The following is a 21,428-nucleotide window of genomic DNA, read 5'->3' as shown; positions in this document are numbered from 1 at the left end:
ACACAATAACACATTGCATGGTTAATTTATAAAAATTTTCAAGTTAATTGATACGCTGCTTGGCTACGCATTTTGATTCAATCTAGTTTCTAAAACTTCGCCTTAATTTTAAAATAGCAAAGTAAGAACAGGTTACAGTACAGTAACAGTCCTACCTAAGTACTTTATCACGGTTATTATTTTATTTCATAATCTTGAAAAGAAAGAGAGAATGGAACTACTTTTTGACGATTGACCTCATATAAAAGAGCCTCATTCTATACGAGATCAATATCTTACCATCATATTTAGATCGCCTTTTTAAATTATTATACCATCCCAAATACAACAAAAGCATTGTATTTACAGCCTGTAATCTTCTAACTAAAAACATCTACTAAGATAAACTGTTCACAGTTCGTCTTCTTTTGATAAATTCTTTTAACATTCTTCTCTACACACTTACATTAATTTCTCGTCGTGTTATTTGACACTATCAGTCTCCAGTAAATTCTAATACTTAACCCTAAAATTAATTTGAGTATCATAATCACACATCAGCATGACTTTCAAGCAGTTCAGTTTTTAATTTAGAAGGACATCAGGAGGCCTGTAGTTCCCGCACTTCGCTAACGACTTGATGATGGATTTGGGCATCTTTTGGGGGACGTTGATGAGGACGGCCGTAGGCAGGGAAGACAAGGCACAAGCCCTGCACTCCAGGAGCCAGCTGCCGGCCTGGTCGGCTCGTATCCTGACGATGGTGTACCCTTTGTTGGGTACGACGAACGTGTCCTTGACTGGTGGGTTTCGAATGTTTCTGTGAAAATTAATAAAATATTTACTGCACACAACCGGTGTACTTATCTTTAGTGTGATGTGAAGTTTCCCCACAATTTTTGTCACCTCCCATTACTACGACTACAATGGCATTCACAGATGACAATGAGGATTATTTCGATTTTTAGCTGTGAATGCAGATTTATAGGTCTAAGAAATCCTTAATATACAGTCCAAAAATTTTTGTTCTACGACAAAAATTGACGAAGTTATGGCCAAATTACTAAAAAAGTTCACTGATCGCCCGGCGCGGGACCGATGACGTCACTATATCCGATCCGAACGCTGCCGGCGTACTGCGTGGATAGAAAATATTTTCTTCTAGCCAAACTATCAGTTTTAGAGAAAAACTTGTTATGACATTTATTCATCAGAATAAAGTAAGCTATCGATAGGTAATTTTTTAAAATAGAAATTGTGAAAAATATCGCAAAAAATCCATACGCTCATACGATTCAATGGAACGCGGAGACGCGATTAGGGTCTCCGCGGTGGTATATTTGGCGATTTATTCAAATAATGTGTTCATAAGTGTTGTTAGAGTCATATCTTCGTCCAAGTAAAATATAAAAATGTACAAATATTAATGTATTTACTTCTAACAATAAGTATAGCTGAGGCAGATACACTCTGCCTAGGCTACAAGACATTGCTATGAAGATCATTTCGATGTACACGCAATACCTACCTGTTATTTAGTTTTTCTAAGTTAAACCTACGTACCTACCTATCTATTCGCCGTTCCCCCTGGAAATCTATTTAATCTTAGCCTAGAAGCTGGGTATGACTCCCCGCCCCTCTCCTCTCCCCAGGTCATAAGCTGGGCATGACTTCCCCCTCGGCCAGAAGTCGGGTATGATTCCCCCCCCCCCAGGCCAGAAACTGGGTATGACTTGACCCCTCCCCCTCCCCCCAGGCCATAAGCATAAGCTGGGTATGACTTCCCCTAGGCCAGAAGCTGGGTATGACTTACCCCCCCCCCCCCCTAGGCCAGAACCAGAAACTGGTTATGACTTGACCCCCCCCCCCCTCCCCCCAGGCCAGAAGCTAGGTAAGGCTAGCCCCTCCCCCCAGTCCATAAGCATAAGCTAGGTATGACTCCCCCTCGGCCAGAAGCTGGGTATGACTAAACCCCCCCCCAGGCCCGAAACTGGGTATGACTTGCCTCTCCCCCCCTCTTACCAAGGCTAGAAGCTGGGTAAGGCTTGCCCCTCCCCCCAGACTATAAGCTGGGTATGACTTATCCCCTCCCCCCTCCCCTCTAGGCCAGAAACTGGGTATTAGCACTCATTACTATGTATTATTATGTTCAATACAAACAATCATAAAGTTACACTCGCCCCAACCGCGTCTTCGCATTCCATCGAATCCTATAAAAATGTGGTTTTTGGACATAGCTATACTTATTTTTCACAATTTTTATTTTTAAAAATTACTGGTCGATAGGTTACTTTATTTTGTTGAATAAATGTTATTAAAAGTTTTTTTCTAAAACTGATAGTTTAGCTGGAAAAAAATATTTTCCATCCCAATAGTACGCCGGCTGCGCTCGATTCGGATATAGTGACGTCACGCGGCCCTGCGTACGTTGACTTTTAGCGGCAAAAACGGCCTATGTTTATTACTTAATATCTTCGTAAGTAATGGTCCGATTTGGATAATTCAAAAAGATATATCTTTCTTATGTCTTAAAGATTAAAGTAGATACTAGTTTTATTGAATTTTCTACAACAGTACAGTACCTCTAGTAGGAAAAACTTTCGAGTTCGTTTCGTTGCGTATTCAAAGTGTCATCGAAAAATTTTGTATGAAAAATTAAACAGCGCCCCCTAGGGCGGCTATAATATAGGGGGCGCTGTTTAATTTTTCATACAAAATTTTTCGATGACACTTTGAATACGCAACGAAACGAACTCGAAAGTTTTTCCTACTAGAGGTACTGATCCTCATTACAAACTTTCTAACATCATTAGGTCACTTGCCTCACTACTTTTTGATCTTCCATCAATTTTTCGAATTCTTCCCTTGAAATAGGTTTTCCATCAGGACTCTGCCATGTTGCAACGATCTGAGCACTCAGCCCATGCATGTGGAATGTATATGAGTCATTGCTGCCAAAACCTGGAACGTGTGAAAGAAATAAGTTAATACCTATAGCTATTAATTATTCATTTCTGTCTTCTATAGTCCAAACCAGGTTAAGCTTGTCAACAAGAAGGTTTAGTATTCATTTCATATTCTAAAGAAAATCTCAATAACAATGTCTTACGTATAAAGACAATGTAAGAACCAAAAGCTTTAACTGTCCACGGTATTATACAACACAACAGACGCAGTAACAAAAACACCATGTAACATTGATGAATGTTACAGTCAATTTTCTATTTATAGTAAGCACATTTTAAGTGGAGGGAAACCTATTTGAATGGATTGTAGAAAAGTTTCTTTTCTTTTTTCTCAAGATGAATTCAATCAATCATTTCTTCTTCTTTTGTTTATGGCCAGGTGTGAAATCAGTCATTTATGAAAGGCAACAACGTGCTCAATAGTTTGAATGAGCACCTTTCATTTGTTTTACTATCAAATTGCTACTTAATTGACTTTAATCCCAAACATGTCTTGTCCAAACACTAACAAGACGAATATACCTACTACTACGAATATACTAAATAAACAATTCATATTTGTCAAATGAATTTTCATGTTTCATCATCATATTGCTCACATCACGTTCAATGTCTTAAGTTTAGTTTTCAATACTTGATAACGTTTGATACAAGCTTCTTACATAAAATCTGATGTTTCTTATTACGAATAGGTAGTCGCAGACCTAGACAAAAAGATTTGCAGCTAAATTAAGGAAACAAAAATGTAGGACGGCCCATCTGAAAGACAGTTACCGTCCAACCTTATGCAATTTATGGACCTTTCACCTTATCCATATGGAAAACCGATAAGAATTTAAGCTCAAAATATCAACGTGCAGTCATATTGCGTCTATTATTGTTTGCATCATAGTTTTATAACTTCTTGTTAGTAGCAAATACCATTAAGTGAATAAATAATTTGCAAATGAATTATTCAAATTTTCAAGCAAAGAGCAACCCAATGCAACGTATATAATGATAGAATAATAATAAAGACTTTACATTTCGAAATGCTCATAGCATCTTGCAACTGTTAAATGATATCATTGGCCATAGTTACTTTTATAACATTTTGACGAAATAGGTAAGTACCTAATTATGTTACAAAACAACCCAAATTAAAGCTATGATTTACGCCATAGTAAAATGTCTTGTTCATGACAAAGATTGCGAAATGAAAATTAATAATCTCGTAAAACACACGCTTAACTGTCTCGTGGCCCGGTAAGCCAAGGCTAAGTTAGTGTTAATGATCGCTGTTTTATCCGTGTTATTATAATATAAACTGTGCTATATTATTATTAAAACTTAAATGACATTTCATTCGAGAAAATCTCATCCGCGGATGAGTTGTCCCAGTAGTTTTAGAAATGAACGATTTTGAAACAAAAAAATAATGAGACTCCAAAAAAGATTTGAAGAAATTTAACTAAAAACTAATAAGATTACGTTATTAATCTATAAGGATGCCTATTCAGTAATATCAACAATAACACCTGCTTGTCGTTATTAATTTAGTTGAGAAAAAATAATTTTGCAAATAACAGAGTTCTTTAAGGTAACTAATATAAAAAACATAAACTTAATTGAGAAGCTCTTTCTATTCTTAGAAGTTAAAAAAATGTGTAAGTAGGGGTTTAATAGCTTAGTCATCATAGAAACTAAATTCTGATAGGCCTACCTTCGTTGACCAAAGCCAGCTCCAGCATTTCTCCTTCAGGCTCCATCGTCAGCACGCACTGTGGCTCCTGGTTCTTCGCCTCCTCTCCAACCTTGCAGGTGAAGTCAGCCTTCACATCCCGAGGGTACAACAACATAGGAGAGTTCGGGTACAGAAAGCTTTTGCCGTTTATCTGTACTACGCCACTTTCCTTTAGAGCTGGAAGGAAAATAATATTTATATTAGAAGTGGAAATGGTGATATTATTTATGTTAATTTGATATCGATTGACTTGTATAACATAACTAATAAATGTCACCAATACTCGTAACATAATGATGGGAGATCAATCGATGAAGTCACCAAAGTCAAAGTTACAGAGGTTAATTTAAATACATTTCATTGAGATCTTTGAATTATGTATGAAATGCTAAACGTTCATAACCCTTTTTGGAAGTTTAATGATGAAAATCTGTTTAAAGAAAGTATTAGCTATTTGTAGAATGATGTTTTCGTAATATTATGATCATAAATGTGGATTCTTATAGATATTATTGATTAGAAAGCAACTAATATATCAATGAAAAAAGGAAAGGACTTACCGAGTGAAGCAGGGTAGAAAGGTTTCTTTGGTATCGCATCACTTATGTATCTAAAATCAACGTCGTTTTCCTTGAAATTTACGACGTTTTTATCAATTCCCAAATAAACAGTCTTGGGGTCAGGTCCCTCGGCGACATCTTGTAATGATTCCAACATTTGACCGGATACTGCTGACCAATCAGAATCTTGGGCAAGTTCGTTCTGGAAAAAAAAACATAAGCATAAACATAAGCCGTGATAATTCCATTTTATAACCTAAACCTGTCACTTGGAAAAAAAGACCCTAAGAACTAGATGAGATATTCGAAAGTTAAGAACAACCACATACAGGTGCAAAGTTAGAAAACCAGAATCAATTTGTTTTAAACTTAAATGCCCAAAACAGAATATAAAAGGCGAATTGAATGCCATATTATTATGGCATTTTCTCTCAATCAATGTTTGAGACGAGCAGAAAATTAAAGTAAGTACATTGTAAGCTTCGTTCATTTGATTATGTTATAATTTTCTGATAGAAATGGTCTATAAAAACACTCTTGCACAAATTTTTAATTATCCTGCAACGAAGTTATAGTTAGTAATATGACCTCATGGACATAATATCATTGCAGAGCTTACAAAACACGGAATACATCGTCTAGACGTGCTGGCCCAAATGATGGTGATTAATCGTTAATATGTTTAACGTGGCAGGTAACTTGTATAGTACTTTATTGCATTATAAATAAGTCTCAAGTCATAGAAAATGACTATCAGGATAAAAAGTATCCAAGAAGAATCACTTCTTTCTACGTAACTTCATCCAAATGAACTAAATAGGTATTGAACCTACAACTAAAGTAAAGAAGAAGAAGTATTTATGGGTGTTCTCCAGTTTTACCTGTCCCTGATGCAGCATAGACGTGTAGTTGAAGCCCGAGTAGATCAGCATCGCGTCTGCCACCAGTCCTGCGCACACGCCGGTGCCGCGCGCTCTTACCCAGTACCCTCCGGTCTCCTGCGACGCTCGCACCACCACGTCCATTCGCTCACCTGAAAATTAAGAAGAATATAGATTGTAGTTATTCAGCTGAGCATTTGTTAATGGAAGTAGTTTATACAAAGATAACAGAATCTGAACAGATCCTGATCCTGACAGTAGAACAACCAAAAATCTTAACAAGGAATACTTAGGTACTACTGGTTCATCATCATCATCATCATTTCAGCCACAGGACGTCCACTGCTGAACATAGGCCTCCCCCAATGACTTCCACATCGCACGGTTGGTAGCGGCCTGCATCCAGCGCCTTCCCGCTACCTTTATCAGGTCGTCGGTCCACCTTGTGGGTGGACGTCCCACGCTGCGTTTTCCGGTACGTGGCCTCCATTCCAGAACTACTGGTTATATCAATGTATTTATATGGAACTAGACCCGCGACTTCGTACGCGTGGATCCCGTTTCCCCTTAGGGGTGAAGTTTCGCAAAATCCGTTTTAAAAGGCAATATTTGAGACTCCTAGCGCTTGTAGTTTCTGAGATTTTGTGAGGAGTGAGTCAGTCAGTGACCTTTCGCTTTTATACAGTGTGTCCGGGCATGTAGTGATCAAACTTTAAGGGCGTAATCTATGGACAATTTTATCGGTGAAAATACTTTAAATTTGGGGCTTGACCCATTTCTCGCATATTTACAAGGATTTAAGTTTTTAATTTTAAGTTTTCACCTCTTCCTTCAAAAACAAGTGATAGCGTGGGTAGTTTAACATTAATAAGCAAAAATTTTATATTATGCGATAGCCAATAAAATAATCTATTAGTAGAAGTAGAAAACACATACAAGTTTCATACATTTTAAGGGTGTAAGAATGGATTTAATTAGAAATAAACATGATTTTTTTCACATCTTTTACAGTTATTTCCCAACACAAGAAAAACCAGGTCGTTAAGGTATGTTTTATTTGCATTTTATTATTAGTATTTGAGCTATTCTACAAAACGAATGTAAATTTTTTAGTCTACGTCTATTAGTTTCGACGTAATTGTTGAACAAAGATACCCCTTCCCAGCGGTTTCCCAGCGGTTTGATCATAGTAAATGTTGTGATAGGGATAGAGACATGCGATTTTTAGTTTTACAAAGATAATACGATAGAGAATAATACAAAGTAATAAAAACCACCTGTTATAGGGGCATTTTTTGGAGAAATTTATCAAATAACCAAAAAAACACGAATTTAAAAGCAGATTTTTTTCAAAAAGTATCATTTTTTATTATTTGTTGGCATTTTTTGTGTATTTTATGTATTTTTTTAGTATCGCCTGTTATTTAGCATTATTACTGTTTTTATTTTATCAGGATATACCGCTTAGTTTAAAAGTTATTACGTTTTCTTTACAATAAGTAATTAGAAGAAAAAAAAATCTATAAAAAATTTAAAAAAAATCTCAAAAATTTTGTGACCTCTTTTTTGTCGATAAAAATAGGTCTAGTTTCATCTATTTTCATATGTACACAAAACTGGCTTAAGTCCGCAGCTTCGCCTACGTGGGTTTAGTTCTGTGACAAAAAAAAATGCCTGAGTATGATGATCGATTTCATTCACAAAGCTAAGGATCACGAATCTTGGAATTTTATCAGAGAAAGTAGAAATGTATCATCGCACGGTCATCGACAAATAAAACAATATTTAACAATATGCCTAATCTCAATCAAATCAAAATCATCAGCAGCCTAGCTGTAAAATGTAACAACTAGACAGACAACTGAGTAACTTTCGCATATTTATAATATTAATACGTTGCAAAATACTATGCACAAAGTCCTTCAGGCGTTCAGAAAAACTGAAAGTAAAATCGCAATAACCTTTGTACTGACAAGAACGTTATTCCATCCTCTGCTAATGCACTCTTATAAATCGCATGCAATCAAAAAGTGATTAACTATTTCCACTCTTATTTCCCAAGCCACAAAGGCTACGTTAGCGTCAATGCTTTGCGGTTAAAATGTAGTTTATTGACCATGAGATAGAAAGTGAAATGGAAAAAAACGAAACCTGTTCCATGGCTGACCTTAAACTCTTGGATCACAAGTTATACACCCATGTGAAAGCCTTTCTCCTCTCACTGGCGACGGATGTCGGCTAGCTAAATATAGCATTAGTTAATGGCCTAAAACACTGCCTTGCTGTACGCCAAGTTACGTTTTAGTAGAAAACGAAACCACTTTGTGATTTTCGGAGTATTGTACTTACTCGTAACAACAAAAGGTTAAAGGAAATGAAATATTAGCACTAATCGATACTAATCGTTACCATTGAAGCTTGAAATTATTAATAGTCTTTAAAAATTTTGACAGCTTACATTCTTCTGACAGAAATTAATTACAATTTATACGATGATATTAAATGCGCTTTTAATTTTATAGCATAGGCAGGTAGTGAAATGCAACATGCAATTGCAATATTGCAAAAAAGGTTACTGTGTTAAGTAATTGAAACTAATCGCAATCCTAAATCCTTAAATGTTAATGATTAGATCATATTTGGTGATAATTAATCATAATAATTTAATTGTGGATGTGAGACACATACCTGTGTAGATATTGTTAATGATCCTAACAGAACTTATACGATGGATAAGGGTACATTAACTTTTTCCTTCACAATTAATGGAGAGAAAGGAGGATTGTTAATTTTCTGTCTTATATTTAGTTTCTTAAAATAATCTTCTCAAGCCATCAGATCGTAGCTTGCGAATTTTATTGATAAACTTAATCCGTTTGACTTTAATTGGTTAGCTGTTGAATAAAATTTTACTTTCTCCGTCGATCGCTGGTCGGCGCGACAGATTGCTCACTCTCACTGACAGTGAAAAGTCATCTCTCACTTTTATTTTTGAATACACTACTTAAATTTAATGAGTCATGCCTTCACGACTTGCTACACATTACAAATATTTGGCAGTCATTAAATAAAAATGCAACAGAAAGCCTGAAACTATGCACATTCTCAGTTGAATGTGCAAATTGCATAGTTTACGAAATATTTTAAGTATAAAATAATTTCCTGTTACGCAAATAATACATTGTAGTTTGATTCGACTATGCTTTGCCTGTAGGTTGAAAAATTCTACATGCTGCAGTTTCATGTCTCATAGAAAAACTTGTAATACCCCTCTGTTTTTGCGTCGGGGGTTAAAAAAAGGTTGTCAGTCAGTATGTGGAGGCTACTATGCTTGGCGATGAGTTTTTACATTGATAGAAGTTACATTAATCCTTCAAGGCCCGCGAATCTAGACACAATAGATAATCAATTGTTATGACATTAATGAATGCCGTCTGGGACTCAAGCGGTTAAACGTACGTTATAGTGACGGTAGTGTTTAAAAAGAATCCAATTTCTTGTGCAATCTCTATGTTAAGATTAGCTCTATATTTTAGATAAGTATCAGATAAATGTGTCCAGTGGTTGAAGTTCATAGATATCCATCAATGTCTTGCTAGCCTATTTCTTACTCAATACCTAACTTGTCTAATGATACTACCTAACTAAATGCTAGACTGGACTTGCTCAAATCTTGTATAAAATATTTTATAATATGAAAATATTTAATGTTATTATCGAGTGTTTAATCTCTCTACTCGCGAAAGGTCATTGACTCACTAACTCACTCATCATGAAATCTCAGAAACTACAAGTGCTAGGAGTCTCAAATTTCGCATGGGGGTTCCTTTTAGAAAGTAGGTGCTCATTAAGATGGGATTTTGCAAAATTCAACCCCTAAGGGGGTAAATCGGAATCCAGGAGTACGAAGTCGCGGGCGGCCGCTAGTCATAAAATAAAATTGTCAGAAAGTTGTAAGATTTTTGTGCTTGCCCTTGTTAAGTCACTCAATACAAAATTACTGGAAAGTACCTTGATCGTGTTCGGTTAAATTAATCACTACATTCACACTTTCAAGTTAACTTTTACTAAAAGTACCTACCTACTGCAGAGCAAGTAAAATTTCAGTTTGAAAAGATTAATGTAGACAGTAAGGTGACTTTAATGATCTAAAATTTTTCTTTATTTCAACAGACTACTGGGTTCTTAATATTAATTAATCATCATCATTTACACTATAAATAAATAGGGTCCTAATAGGCGTTTTTACACATCGTCAAATTGATGTCTCATTAAAATTGTAACACATTAGAGAGAGAGTGATTAGGTGCCAACAGGAATATAATTCCTTCCACTTACCCGGATAAATCAGGACAGTCCTAGCAGCTGCAGGCTTGACAGACCTCCCATCGGTTGCTATGACGACCATCTCGTGTCTCTCAATCCTGACCAGCACCGGGCATTCGACCGCGATCGCGTTGATCAGGCGCAGCCTGTACGCGAACCCTTGCATAACGAATATTCTGCAACAAAAATTGTTGAAACAAATAGAAACTTCGTAAGAGTAAAGAAAGAACTTTCGGATGTAAGGAATGTTATGAAAACAATAAAAGAAAAGTCATACAAATAACTTTAAAACAAGTTTCAGTGGATCGAAAACAAGTTATTCAGAACCGGATTTATTTAAACGCTCTAAACAAATGCACGAATCTTAAAATAAATAATTGTCGACAACATCACGAAAATTTGACATTACGTAGAAAGATTATCGTTATAAAAATAGGAAGATTAGAATAGAAAGCTAGGTTTCACTGATGATGTTGACGATTTCAGTCATGGCGACCATTTCAACCCCTAACTGTCTTGGCGGCGCTAAACGGCGATGAAAATAAATGATGATGTGAAATGAAGTGAATGAAGGGTGATCTTTGCCGCATACAGCCTCGCACTTTATGGACATCTGAGCACGCTGATATCATAGTTAAAGTGAATGGCAGCTGATGAACTGATAAATTAAATCACAAGAGCATTCTTAATTGTCATACTTTTAAAACTTCGTGTTATTCTTACCCTTAGGTTGAACCATCAGACTTCCCTACTAAATTTTATAACAAAACACAAATAGAATCAACCGTCAGTGTTAAGAATCTTCCGAAATATTGTCAATATTTGTCCAAACTTCCAAAGTTCATGATACTCTTGCCCTTGGATGCCATCGTAAAGACCAAGTTCAGACATCACCAACAGTGTGTTACTCATCATTACTGGTTCATTCATGGTCATTCCATTCTACTTGGCCTTGGTAGATCGTGCATGATTCGTTGCACAAGACAACAATGAGTTATGTTTCTAAAAATAATGCCTTTGGTGCATTTGAGATATTTTTATTATCTTGCTGTAATAGCTGTTTATTGCACATTGCAATGATGAATGCAACAGTAACCAAACCTTTTTGTCGTGCTTTCTTTTACTGTAAACGAAATGTCATTCTTAATAACTAATTTAACATTCAGTCAGTTAACTGCCTCTGTTGGTTAGCGGTTAGACTACTTTCTCAGACAGAGGTCCCAGGTTTGATTCCTACTCGAGGCAATGTTTCTACTCGGTTAGGACGGTGGTAGGGCTTGTTTTAAGTCCGCCTGGCTAGCTACCACCATCTCACCTAAGTCTTATCTCCATAATAACAAGTTACTCGTACAAGATTGCTGTGTTTTGGCAGTTGGACATTAGTCGATAAGATATCCTTATACTCGTACTTTACATAAAAGCGCAGCATTATGATTTGTTTCCATTAAACAGCACTAGTAATTCCACAGTCACCATTATTACTCGGTATTGTTAAATGCCCGTATTCACAAACGATGCTTGCTTAAGCAAAGCATCAAATCGAACGCACAGCGTTGAATAGAGCTCTGTGATTGGTTCGTGTGTCACCCTGTGCGTGAGCACTGTGAGACCTTATAGTAATGTTTGTGAATGGCATGAGTTACTGAACATCTGTCACAATGTTTAAAATTAAATTAATTTGAGGCTAACAAGTCCAAATTACTACGGCCGGACGTATTTCGTAAGATCCAAGCATAAGTGCATCTAATATTTTCGGCCATTGTCACAAACCGTGCAATACTTAATAACACCCACTTTGGGTTTTCGTCATAGCTGATGGTCAGCGCAGTGCGTTGCATTCGAGTGACCTCGAGGTGGATATTATCAGCTGAACAAAGTACAATTTCGTACATTATTATGCCTTAGTTTGCCTAATGTGCCTTGTGTTCGAATGAATGAACGAATATTTTATGAACGTATAAATGTATTATACTCAAAAATTTAATTACAAAATATTGTGTTTTTGGCATACTTATGAGTATAGCTGAAGCTGATCGACTACGAAGTGGAAACAATTAAAGAGCGATGGGCATCTACAGTAAAATTAAGTTTGGAGATTTGTAAATTGAACAATTTTGTCTATGTTTCTTGGAAAAAGGAATTCTGTGCCTGGCCTGGCAGTGATAAGTTCATGTTTGTTGCTGTTTCCATCCCTTCTTTGCACAAAATTTTCTTTTATAATAACACTTACTATTCCACTATCTTGTCGATACATTTTGTAACATAACTACCTAATATCGTATTTGAGATGTATTGTTTGGTCATGCAACAACAAAATCTTATGCTATCAAAAATATAGTCAAATGCTCACTTGAAGTTCCCTTCATCCCCATTTATGGTCATGGCATTCGGTTGCATCCCACTTGCATCCTCCAGATTCCCGGTCAGCAGCTGCGGGAACACCGCAGCTATAAGGAGAGTATTCTCCGTGCTTCGATCATAGCCATACAAGGAGGAGTGAGGCTCTAAGGGCTGCGGTTGGTTCACTATCAACGAGCCGTATACGCCGTCACTTTGGTGGGACACTGAAAAATACATGAATTTAGTCATAGTTCCTAGGTAGACCGACGATCTGGTAAATGATCCTGGTTGCGTGCAGCGCAAGACTGGTCGTTGTAGATATCCTTGGGGGAAGCCTTTGCCCAGTAGTGGACGTCATTTGATGATGAGCCATTAGTTCGATTATGGTAAAAGCAACCGAATCAAATCCGGAACTTGTCGTTTGAGAGCATGCTATAACTTAAACCTTCACGACAATAAAGTGTTTGGAATTATTTTACGCTATTATGTCACGACAAAAGCTTATCTGCGATTATATCACAGCATAACCAATGATACAGCAAAACTCCGATGAACGACTGGCTACACAAGTCAGGCCGGTGTATGTGGAAACTATTTAAGGTCAAGATTCCAGCAATGCCACTTTGTTTCACAACGCGAGTTATTAAATTCAAGTTCAATAGTAATTTACTTTATTTCATACACTTTAACAATCGCCTTTCAGACTAACTTATGTATAGCTTTAAGTTATTATGAGCATAGGTATTTGTTTGCGTTATGCGCATGATCCGCATTGTTTTTTTTTTTGTATTTAACCAAAGAAACTTAATAAACTTACCTGAATCAGAATGATAGAAAAAGGTACCCGGTGACGAAGCAATGAAGGCATATTTGTAAGTAGCTCCATAAGCTATCGGGCATTGAGTGACCATAGGCACTCCGTCCATATGCGGCGTTCCTCTCTGCTCTACCCCATGCCAGTGTATCGTCTCATCCTGATCAGGGATTTTGTTCTTGACTTCTACGACGATGACGTCATTCACGCAGACGTTGATCGCCGGGCCCGGTGACATTCCATTGATAGAAATGGCCGGCCTACCGCTTTCTTGTATGGTTGGCTCTATTACGAAACTGTAATAGCACCTCCGTGGTTTCACGTTGAATTTGCAAGGACGGTGGCATGACTGGTCTGTAAAATTGTTTCTTTGTTTAGGTCTAGTTTTAAATATGAGCAATATGTAAATTTTGTAAATTCCAGTTGACTTTAACGTCTTGAAAAAATTGTGGCATTCACTTTAACGTTACGAACAGTATTTACTTTAGAAAGGAATTAAAATTGGACGCTAATTAAAGAAAGTGCTAAAATATTCTGTGATAATTACAATGTACTGTTAAAGTAAACAATTAGCGGCAAGTAGAGCGTCAGATCCATAATATTAACCTTGAATTAGACTAACAAACTCATTTTTCTCTCATGTCTATTCAGCAGAGAAATTAATGAAAGTTACATGCCGAATTTTGGCTTAAAGTGATGTGAATGGTCTATGATTAAAGATAATTTTATTCAAGAATAAATTACGTTTGCCTTAATAAGTAGGCTTTGAACAAGCTACGCTTGGTTATGGCTTTTGCTGAGTAAGGTCCTTTTAATTTGAGCATCACACATTGTAAATAAACAATGTGTTTGTATCATATGCAGTTGTTTTTATACGAGTACTTAAGTACGATTATGTCTAATATTATGTCTAATCGATTCATACATCTTACATCAATTGGTATTATAGATTACTACAACTGATTCCTTTTTACTGAGAAGTTGTTTCTAAATCGAGGTTAATGCTTTATTTATTTAATGATAACTTATTATTTATCCTATTATTAAACAAGTCTTAAAGTCTAGTTAAAATTAATTTACCTGAATTCTTCGTTGTATCTTCGAACAGAATACCGGAGCTTGTCGGCGTAAAGCTTTCGATGGAAGCTTTTCCATTGTTGCTAATATTTACTATTATCATTAAACAGCAAACCAGCAGCTTCATCTTGAGTGCACTTTAAAATCCGTTTCGTAACAAAAAGATAAAAATATTGTGATTAAATTATTTATATGTTAAGGAAGGTTCTTAGTTAAGGAAGGTCTAAAAGTGACACATCGTATTCACACACAACACCGTCGCCTGCGCGAAACGTGCGCGAGAGCATCGGAGCCTCAAATGCAACTGACAAAATATGCGCAAAGGCACGGCGGCTGCCGAAGTCGGATCTATCTCCGATTTGGCTTATTACTCACTCACCACCTTCGCTAGATCCAATTTACTGTAACACAATGTGGATTATATTTATTTTGCATTATTAAATATGGTTTCACACACACAGAAAAGTGTGAATCGCCATTTTTGCTTTATGTATTTAAGAACGGAAGTAGGCTTTGCAAACAAAGTTAACGTGAAGATTCTTAAAAACACCGAAAAGTCCTTATAAACACGATTTATGAGGATAGAATTTGATAGATGCATTATTTTGTTATTATTTTTGCAATTTCTCAAGTTAATGTAGACTTTTAGAGAATAAATTCGTGGTCAACGAGTAGGTATTTTAAGTTATTAGATATCGCGGTGAATGCGTTTCCGATGTTGCTAATAATATGTACTATGAACATTAAAATTTTTCGTAATAACTGCCTCCCTAAAGTGTTACAAAGGTAAACCTCTTGTATTCTTATCTACGTTCTGTAATACCTATAATGGTTTAAATAAACTTCTTATGGTAGGTGTGTTATTTGGATTTCATAAGCGAAAAAAGATCTGAACAATGGTATTACCTGTTTAATTCTATTACGTAATCGTGCATTCGTGCCTAAGAGGAGGTATTTCCTTCCGCTTTCCAACAGTGTCTATAAAACCACATTAAGTAACTTTTAACGTAGCAATAAACTTTAGGGCCTCGCTTGGTTTAGAAAATTGTCAACACAAACCAATATTAACTAAGTTGTAATATTATTTTTTTATTTCCACTAGATGGACTGACGATCTGGTCAAAGTCGCGGGAGAAGCCATGAGTGCGGGCGGCGCAGGACCGATCGTTTTGGAAATCCTTGGGGGAGGCCTTAGTCCAACAGTGTACGTTATTTGTCTGAAACGAAATATTATTTTTAAGAGGTAAAATTCAAGGGTGTAGAGCGGAACAATGCAGGTTCTAAGTGCAAGCATCAGCAACCACTTTTGCAACTTCGTTCCGCACTCGCACTCTTTGTAGTGAGTATTTCACAACAAACGACACTAATTTGTATGTTAAGGTCGACATGAAATATTAGAACGTCGAGAATTAGACTGACAGCGTGTAAAATGTGAAAAGATAAATAGCAATGCATTTGAGATCATATTTCAAAGTAATGCACCTTAATAATTCTCACGTTGTTGTTCCATTAATTTATATTTCAACGAATGTCTTTTTAGATAGTATTCATTAATATTGCAAGTAATCAATAATTCTTCTTGTCTTAAACGGGAACTAGTAAATGAAACACATTTTTGTGCTTCATCTTTATTATCTATTCTCAAGTGAAGTGCATACTGAAATTAAACTTTAACTACAGTGACAAACTTAAACATCGCCTGCAAGGTGGTGGCGAAAGTTGATATGTTCACTGGTATGATATCAGCAGCCAGAATTTCCACTGGTCTCTGGGCCTGTCTCAACATGAAATAAATAGCTTTCTTCTCTTTCACGTCGAAATTCTCCCAACCGCACGAATAAACGCACTGCTCAAAGTATTCCGCTGCATTTGTCAGTCTCTGGCACAAGAAACAGTACAGAAAGAACACCAAGAAACAATAGACAACCACCGGCATAAATTGAAGCCATTCTTGAAGAGGCAGGTAAAAGAATAAAGACATGCAAACGGCATTCGACCCAAAATTGATGCCGATGGATCCACTGTATAAAGATTTCAACTTGTCAATGATGCTAAGAAGTATCACATGTCTCTGTATCAATTCATGCAGCATTGTTTTTGCAATGGGGTTATTGAAGTAAGTCTGCCGATCATAGTTGTTGAGAGTCATTATTTCTTCGGAAAGAAGACGGTATAACAGAGCAGTGTACGCTATCAGAACCACGAGGAGGGCTTGGTAGTTTAGAACTACCATCATGATTGAAATTTCTTGAATCAAAAGGAGAGCAGAGCAAATCTCTTTATTGGGTGATGCAGTCAAAGGCTCCATTCCTGAAAGAAAAGATATTTTACAATAGATACCAAAGTAATAATTACAGCATCATACCAAGATAATAGACATCTTGGGGCTTATTACAACTAGTAAAAACGTGCGTTGAACACTTTTTTAAATTGACATTTAATATGGAAATGTCACACGTGTTTTGTAATAACACCATATTATAATTATGATATCTTGAAGGAAAGTATTTTTAATTTCATCTCTACAATCTAAATGAGCTTTAACCTGTATCTGGCATAAATAAATGTCAGAACTGAGATACCAAAATATCGACAGTAGTACTCGTAAAAACTTAACCTACAAATCCTACCATAGCAAGGGGTCATGGAATAGCTGTTCTTCACGTCCATACGGTTGGGCAGGTACACAAACATGGCGTTCGTTAAATTGAAGCCGTAGAACATGAACAGGATCCTCTTGATCCGCTGCACCGCGCGCTTGTGCTTCCCGCGGAATGCTTCGTTGGCGGTGGCCAGCGCGTCGCTCTGGCTGATCTCTTGCAAGATCGACTTCAGCAATGGGCTGCAAATATACAGGGTTATTTGGTAATCAGTGCCCAAATTAGGAGTAACTTAATCGATTTAGGTAAAGAAAACAAACGTCGTCTACCGCTGCTGTGTAAAGTCGACTACGAACTTGCACCTTTACGCCAATATTCACAAACATTACTGTGAGATCTCACAGTGTGCGTGGACGCACAAGGTGGCACACGAACCAATCACAGAGCTCTATTCAACACTGTGCGTTCGATTTGCTGCTTGACTTAAGCAAGCATCGTTTGTGAATACGGGCGTTAGTCACAATAAAATAAGTGAAGATGTTCAATGCCTAAGTTCCTACGTCAAAAATAAACATTGGTTTGATGAATAAAAGAAGATCATTTAAAAGCACAATTCCAACATAAATAAGCACAAACACACTCATAAAGGTTGTAATATCTTACCGTTTCAGCAAGAACCAGTGGCTGTTGTTGGCGATCAGTATTAAGAGTGACACGTTGACGTAACACTTGATGAAGTCGCGGGCATCCCCTGCGTACTTCACCTGGTACACCGTGCAGCCCACGCCGTAGATGTAGAACAGGAGAGACAAGTGCAAGATCCAGAATGGAGCTAGAAAGTACATTTAGTTTTAGAAGACTGCTGCTGTTGAGGGTTAACCCTTGTTTTGTCTCCTGTCAGTAGCTTTGCACTGGAGGGAAGTCGAACCTAAACTTGGAACTCCTCCTATGTTCTTCTGATTAAATTCGTTACGGGTCCAATGAAAGTTTAAGTCCCAAGGACAAACTTGACCTTCACTGGTTGGATTTTTTACTAGCGGTCAAGCTGTAGATCCTGGCTACGCAGGAGTTGCAGTGCTGGGAACGAGAGTTCCGTTGCTGTTGAGGCTTATCAAGCCAATAGCACGCACTCCTTTGATGGTACTTCCCAAATATTTTAAACATGATCCATAAAAGTTCGCTATCCTTGCTGCAGTTACCTACCTACTTAGAAAAAAGTAGCATCAGACAATGTTGTGACGCACATTAGATAATTTCTTTCGATGTGCTCTCTAAATCAAACCCTGATGTTAAAAGCATTGGCCCTCCGAATCTTGGATGAGACATACGAGTAGGTATCGAATACGATCAAATTATGACCTTTAACCAAAATTGAAAGAAAGAAAGAAAAAACATTTATTTGGTACCAAAAAATTTAAACAATTGAGCCATCCATCTACCAGAGTATTACTATTAAATCCTTCAGCTAAGCTAAAGGAGTTAGGAGTGGACTCAACACAATAGAGTCGGCTTCCCCAGTAGATTGAGCATTTTCACTCAAAGGTAGAAAGGCAACGTAACAGTAAGTACTTTTTAAATCCCATAACTCACTTTTAATTCCAAGAAACATTACGTCATTGAAGTTGTTTTCTCATATTACCGCCATGTGCTGTTAGTCCATAAAGCTTAATTGAGTGTATCGAGAATGCTTGTTTTCTTTTTACGTAGTCTACCGAATTCTTATCAAAATAACTTTCTAGCGATACCATGGTGGGTGTTATGTGAACGCGTTCGCTATTTGTCTCTATATTTGAATCTAATAACACTTGCTGTGATTTATTTAGTTGTGATTCTATAAATATCTCAAACGAGATTTTTATTTGAATTTAAATCTATAAAATTGATTTATGACAGTCGATTTTTAGTAACACTCACTATAATCGTTGTATTAATTCAATAAATATAGAACAACTTAAACAATAACAAATAAACCAAACAAAAAGGAGACATTTCAAAAATTCTACTCTAAAATAAAGTTTCCCAGGTGGAAAAGCTGCGGGATGATGTTATTTTGCACTGTTGCAAAAATATTCACAAAACAATTAAAAAGATAGTAAAAATAATTCGTGTGTCAGTTTTCACATTTCACTATTGAAGAATTTTTTGCGGCTTCACACGCATTTGTGCCGATTCGTGTCAGTGATTGTTGTGTAATACTCAAAAAATGCGTGTTACCGGCTGTTTTACTGCGTATAAACGCCTTTTTATGCTAAATTGGCAACGAATTTGTTTAAAAAATTAAGCTAATATAAAAAATAATGCCTAAAAACCTTATTTTAAACAGTATTTTTCTTAGACAACATTTTGCAAATTACCAAAAATTTAGCTTAATCTAGCATAAAAATAGGTACAATTTTGCACATTATAACTAGCATTAAAATAGGTATTGTGAGAAAAAATATTTAAACACACCAGAAATTTTGTTTCCAAGAATCGAAAAGCCAACCAAACTAGGCACAAAATTTACTATCGACAAAAGACTATCGTAACTATAATCTTGCATGCGACTTATAAATTCGCGATAATTCCTTTTTATGAACTCCATTTTGGCCGATGCGAACTCGTAAGACAAATCAACTCCGTCAATGAAATGAAGTGAAAAATGTGACGGATAACATGGACAGTACAAATTAGCAATATTAAAAAATAATTATAGGCAATTACAAGGGCGGCAGAATTAATAACGTGTTAGCGATGCTAGTCTAAAACAAGTGAAGACTCCATGCTTTACTTACTTGTCTTTCAAAAGATTCAACCGTTAGCTTCTCGTTTTCTTTCGAGAATAATTTCCATTATTGCAACTCCTAAGAAACTACGCCATTAAGTAGTCCCGAGAGAAAAATAAGTCACAAGGAAATTATTTAAAGAAAATAAGAGCTCGAAGCTATAGCTACAGATCAAATTCTCCTAATGCAAAGAGGTGACAAATAAAAATTAGATTAATTAAAGTAACTATCTAAATAGCTATGATATTTTAGGCTAATTCAACAAAATACTCTTACAATAATTATATCTGTAGTGTAGATACAAAATAATTCGCATATGAATATCAAAAATTAAATCTTAAGCCACCTCCCTCCAATAATGACATGCTTTTTTAATTGCCACTAATGAACCCTGTTATTAAAACACCCATAAAATTATTAATTTACACATCGCATGTAGGTAGTAATTATGAAAAATGTAGTTTTATTCCTAACTTACAGAAAAAAAAGGCATTACTGCCTTAGGTTAGTTAGTAACTATTTTCATAAGTAGGTACTTCAGTAAAAAAATTTCATCATCATCATCATCTCAGCCATAGGACGTCCACTGCTGAACATAGGCCTCCCCCAATGAAAAAAAATGTTCAAGGTAACACGGATGCAGCGGTTCCCAAACTTGGGTTCCCAAATACATACATAAAACTTTTAAGAGACTGGGTTAGAGCGACATCTAGCGGTGTTAATCTGTACTTCATTCTACGAAAGAGCAAAAAACTTGCCAAACCACGCCTGTACTTACCACAGATAATAATTTATCACCCTGCCCTGTATCATATATTAGCTAGAAAGGCGTGCCCTCGACAGATGTCGCTACTAAACCATGACACAGTTTCACTCCAGTAAAACTAGATGGCAGTGGCAATTAATATTACATTGAATTTTACTCAAGTGTGACGATTAAAAGAAAGGAGGTTAATGTTGTTTGTCAATACTCAGCCTTTACGATTTACAATCGCTTCTGAGTGCAATCCAAAATAAAATTTTTCTTATCACATTTATTTGTTGTCTCGCTTTTCGATACTTTGTTTTTTCGTTTTCATAGTAGGTACCTACCTATTCATCTAAGTTTAAATATTTACTTAAACAGAGTAAGCACGCGCCATATTCATATTCTATGTGGTTACCAATAGAGTATAATTTTGCTTGCATATTTTTTGAGCCAGAGCGAGACCACCTGGTTCAGTAGAGGTTAAACATATTAATTCGTCTCACTACTGAGTATACAAAAAAAAACCTCTGTTACCTGCTATTATTCTCGTTAGAATAGCATCATATCGCGTATAAATATTTAATATTGCAATGTCCTTATCTAGCAACGTGCTAAAAACTAAATAACCAGTAGCAGTCTACTGCGTTGA

General features: G+C 36.3%; 2 protein-coding genes across 2 annotated transcripts; both read right to left on the bottom strand.

The window, feature by feature from the left end:
- Positions 1 to 12: 12 nt before the first annotated feature.
- LOC135071964 (uncharacterized) lies at positions 13 to 14,968 on the bottom strand. Its single transcript, XM_063965870.1, has 9 exons — positions 14,670 to 14,968; positions 13,593 to 13,943; positions 12,786 to 12,999; positions 10,448 to 10,611; positions 6,110 to 6,261; positions 5,229 to 5,430; positions 4,648 to 4,845; positions 2,802 to 2,940; positions 13 to 799 (listed from the first exon to the last, which is right to left on the bottom strand). The coding sequence occupies exons 1-9, from the start codon at positions 14,791 to 14,793 to the stop codon at positions 565 to 567; spliced, it is 1,779 nt and encodes a 592-aa protein (XP_063821940.1). The 5' UTR covers positions 14,794 to 14,968; the 3' UTR covers positions 13 to 564.
- A 1,361-nt stretch (positions 14,969 to 16,329) lies between these two features.
- Positions 16,330 to 19,850, bottom strand: LOC135071972 (odorant receptor 82a-like). Its single transcript, XM_063965877.1, has 4 exons — positions 19,718 to 19,850; positions 17,930 to 18,098; positions 17,297 to 17,508; positions 16,330 to 16,976 (listed from the first exon to the last, which is right to left on the bottom strand). The coding sequence occupies exons 1-4, from the start codon at positions 19,848 to 19,850 to the stop codon at positions 16,330 to 16,332; spliced, it is 1,161 nt and encodes a 386-aa protein (XP_063821947.1).
- Positions 19,851 to 21,428: the final 1,578 nt, after the last annotated feature.

This window comes from Ostrinia nubilalis, chromosome 5, assembly GCF_963855985.1.
Source record: "Ostrinia nubilalis chromosome 5, ilOstNubi1.1, whole genome shotgun sequence".
NCBI lineage: Eukaryota > Metazoa > Arthropoda > Insecta > Lepidoptera > Crambidae > Ostrinia > Ostrinia nubilalis.
Note: the sequence above shows the minus strand (reverse complement) of the source record. Positions and strands in the feature narration are given on the sequence as shown.

What these genes read in the sequence shown, in the direction of transcription:
- LOC135071972 (XM_063965877.1), bottom strand. Translation starts at nt 19,850, where the DNA reads ATGGAGTTCATAAAAAGGAATTATCGCGAATTTATAAGTCGCATGCAA. An exon ending in CACTGGTTCTTGCTGAAACG is followed by an intron (nt 17,509 to 17,929) that starts GTAAGATATTAC and finishes GTATATTTGCAG; the next exon opens with CCCATTGCTGAAGTCGATCT. An exon ending in TTCCATGACCCCTTGCTATG is followed by an intron (nt 16,977 to 17,296) that starts GTAGGATTTGTA and finishes CTTTTCTTTCAG; the next exon opens with GAATGGAGCCTTTGACTGCA.
- LOC135071964 (XM_063965870.1), bottom strand. Translation starts at nt 14,793, where the DNA reads ATGAAGCTGCTGGTTTGCTGTTTAATGATAATAGTAAATATTAGCAAC. An exon ending in GACTGTCCTGATTTATCCGG is followed by an intron (nt 6,262 to 10,447) that starts GTAAGTGGAAGG and finishes CTTAATTTTCAG; the next exon opens with GTGAGCGAATGGACGTGGTG. An exon ending in TTTCTACCCTGCTTCACTCG is followed by an intron (nt 4,846 to 5,228) that starts GTAAGTCCTTTC and finishes TTTTCCTTCCAG; the next exon opens with CTCTAAAGGAAAGTGGCGTA.